Source organism: Boleophthalmus pectinirostris, unplaced genomic scaffold, assembly GCF_026225935.1.
Source record: "Boleophthalmus pectinirostris isolate CB_2022bp ecotype Guang Dong unplaced genomic scaffold, ASM2622593v1 HiC_scaffold_2825, whole genome shotgun sequence".
Taxonomy (NCBI): domain Eukaryota; kingdom Metazoa; phylum Chordata; class Actinopteri; order Gobiiformes; family Gobiidae; genus Boleophthalmus; species Boleophthalmus pectinirostris.
This window is the reverse complement of record NW_026571290.1, coordinates 1585565-1587638: the sequence shown is the minus strand read 5'-3', so window position 1 is coordinate 1587638 and position 2074 is coordinate 1585565. Positions and strand designations below refer to the sequence as shown.

Below are 2074 nucleotides of genomic sequence, written 5' to 3'. Positions count from 1 at the left end.
CCTTGTTTCCTCGTTCCCTCGTTCCACGATTCCCTCCTTCCCCGATTCCCTCGTTCCCTGATTCCCTTGTTCCCTCATTCCCTTGTTCCCTCATTCCCTTGTTCCCTTGTTCCCTTGTTCCCTGTTTCCCTTGTTCCCTCATTCCCTTGTTTCCTTGATTCCCTTGATTCCCTTGTTCCCTCGATTCCCTGATTCAGCCGTACTCCCCCTTCTTTCCTCCCTCATTCTCTTGTTCCCTCTCTCCTCGTCCCTCTCTCCTCTCCTCGTCCCCTCGTTCCTCTCGTCCTCCTCCCTCGTCCCTCGTTCCCTCGTTCCTAGCAGCCGTACTCGGGCGCCGTGCGACACTTGAGGATCTTGAGGTAGTTCTGGACCTTGTTGGCGTCTCTCCTGAAGCAGAGCAGCAGGTCCGAGTTCTGGAGCTGGAGCCACTCGGAGCTTTCGGACGAAGACTCGGGCGACGAGAGGCCGCTCACGAAGTTCCCCATCATCCCCAGCGTCTGCATCTGGAGCACGGGCAGAGGTCAGAGGTCAGAGGGCAGAGGTCAGAGGTCAGACGGCACAACATGTTTCAGTGCCCATGTCACACGGTTCTAAAGTTCTACAGTCGTTTCCTTGTCACAAACTCAGACCTGGACTCGTGTTTTTTCAGAGCAGCCTTATCTCCTGATCTTAAAAAGTCTTAAAAAGCTCTTAAATTCCATGTTCCAAATTTAAGGCCTTAAAAAGTCTTAAATTCTGTTGTCCAAGTGTTTTTCACAAAGGTCTAAAAGCAGGAGAGTCAAACTCATTTTGTTCCGGGGGTCGTGTCCAACTGGCTTTGATCCCAAAGTGTCTGGATCAGAAAACTCATGTCATATAAACCCCAAAAATAACAATAAGTTCAAATATTTGTGCAGAGAAACACAAATCTATTACAGAAATCTTTTTTAATTGATGAACTCTTTACTTTACAAAATATTATAATATTATGAACAACCTGAAACTTTCAGAAAAATTCTATTTCAACACAATGTTTTAACATGAACTTGTATGTAAACAGGAATAAGTCCATTTTTGTTGTAAAATCCTGCACTCGGCTTCACTTTTCTCATGTTGGACATTTTTCTGATGAGGGTGTCACGGTCAACAGTCAAAACGATCGTCCTTTAAGAGCGTTTGGAAAGAGACAAGTCTTCATTTGTGCTGCTCTGGTGGGAGGGGCCACGTACAGAGACGCTGGAGACGCTGCTGTGATAAACACCACAGAAAATTAACACCATTTTAATAGAAAATATCATTCAAATATTTTAGTAGAAAATCAGCCGAGGGCCAGATTAAAGGTCTTGGAGGGCCGGATCTGGCCCCCGGGCCGCATGTTTGACACCTGTGTCTTAAAGGTTGTATAGAGGATTTTCCAAGGAACGAGAAATCCAGCGACTGTTTGTCCTTTTTCAAATGTTGCTCCTGCGTGAAACCCCCCCCCCCCCCACAGCTCCTACGTAGAAACGCCTCCTCCCTCCTCCTCCTTACGCCACAAACAGGTTTGTTTCTAGAAAACAAGTCCTCATCGCTGCACATGACTTGTAAACAACTAACTACAGTGTTAGTTAGACAAGGTGGAGAAGTGAGGAGCGGGGGGAAGAGCAAAACGGGGAGCGAGGAGAGAGGAGAGAGGAGAGGGGAGAGGAGAGAGGAGAGGAGAGAGGAGAGGAGAGAGGAGAGAGGAGAGGAGAGAGGAGAGGAGAGAGAGAGAGAGAGGAGAGGAGAGGAGAGAGGAGAGAGGAGAGAGAGAGAGAGGAGTAAGGGGAGCAGAGAAGGTTGTGCGGAGATTCAGTGCGAATGAACGAGCTACAACACGCAGCAGCAAGCGGACTCTTTCTTTGCATTGAAAAGTTACGTTTTCAGACATAGGATATCACATTCGTGTCCTGAAAAACGTTTGTCCAGCTCTTGGAAATAAAGTACGTTTTCATAATAAGCAGAAGTTTCCTGTCCAGGAGTAATTTGGCGACCAGTGGTTCAGTCTTTAGACCTGCGTCTGCTTCAGTCGCGCCATCGCTGGAATGAATCTTCAAGAATCACCTTAGTTTGGCTT

At 47.3% G+C, this 2074-nt stretch overlaps 1 protein-coding gene across 1 annotated transcript in view; it reads right to left on the bottom strand.

The window, feature by feature from the left end:
- Positions 1 to 314: 314 nt before the first annotated feature.
- The window catches only part of prl2 (prolactin 2), a 24833-nt gene continuing 23073 nt past the window's right edge, over positions 315 to 2074 (bottom strand). The window contains exon 5 of the mRNA XM_055159884.1: positions 315 to 503. Within this exon, the coding sequence (XP_055015859.1) occupies positions 315 to 503 (189 nt within the window). The remainder of the gene's footprint in view (positions 504 to 2074) is intronic.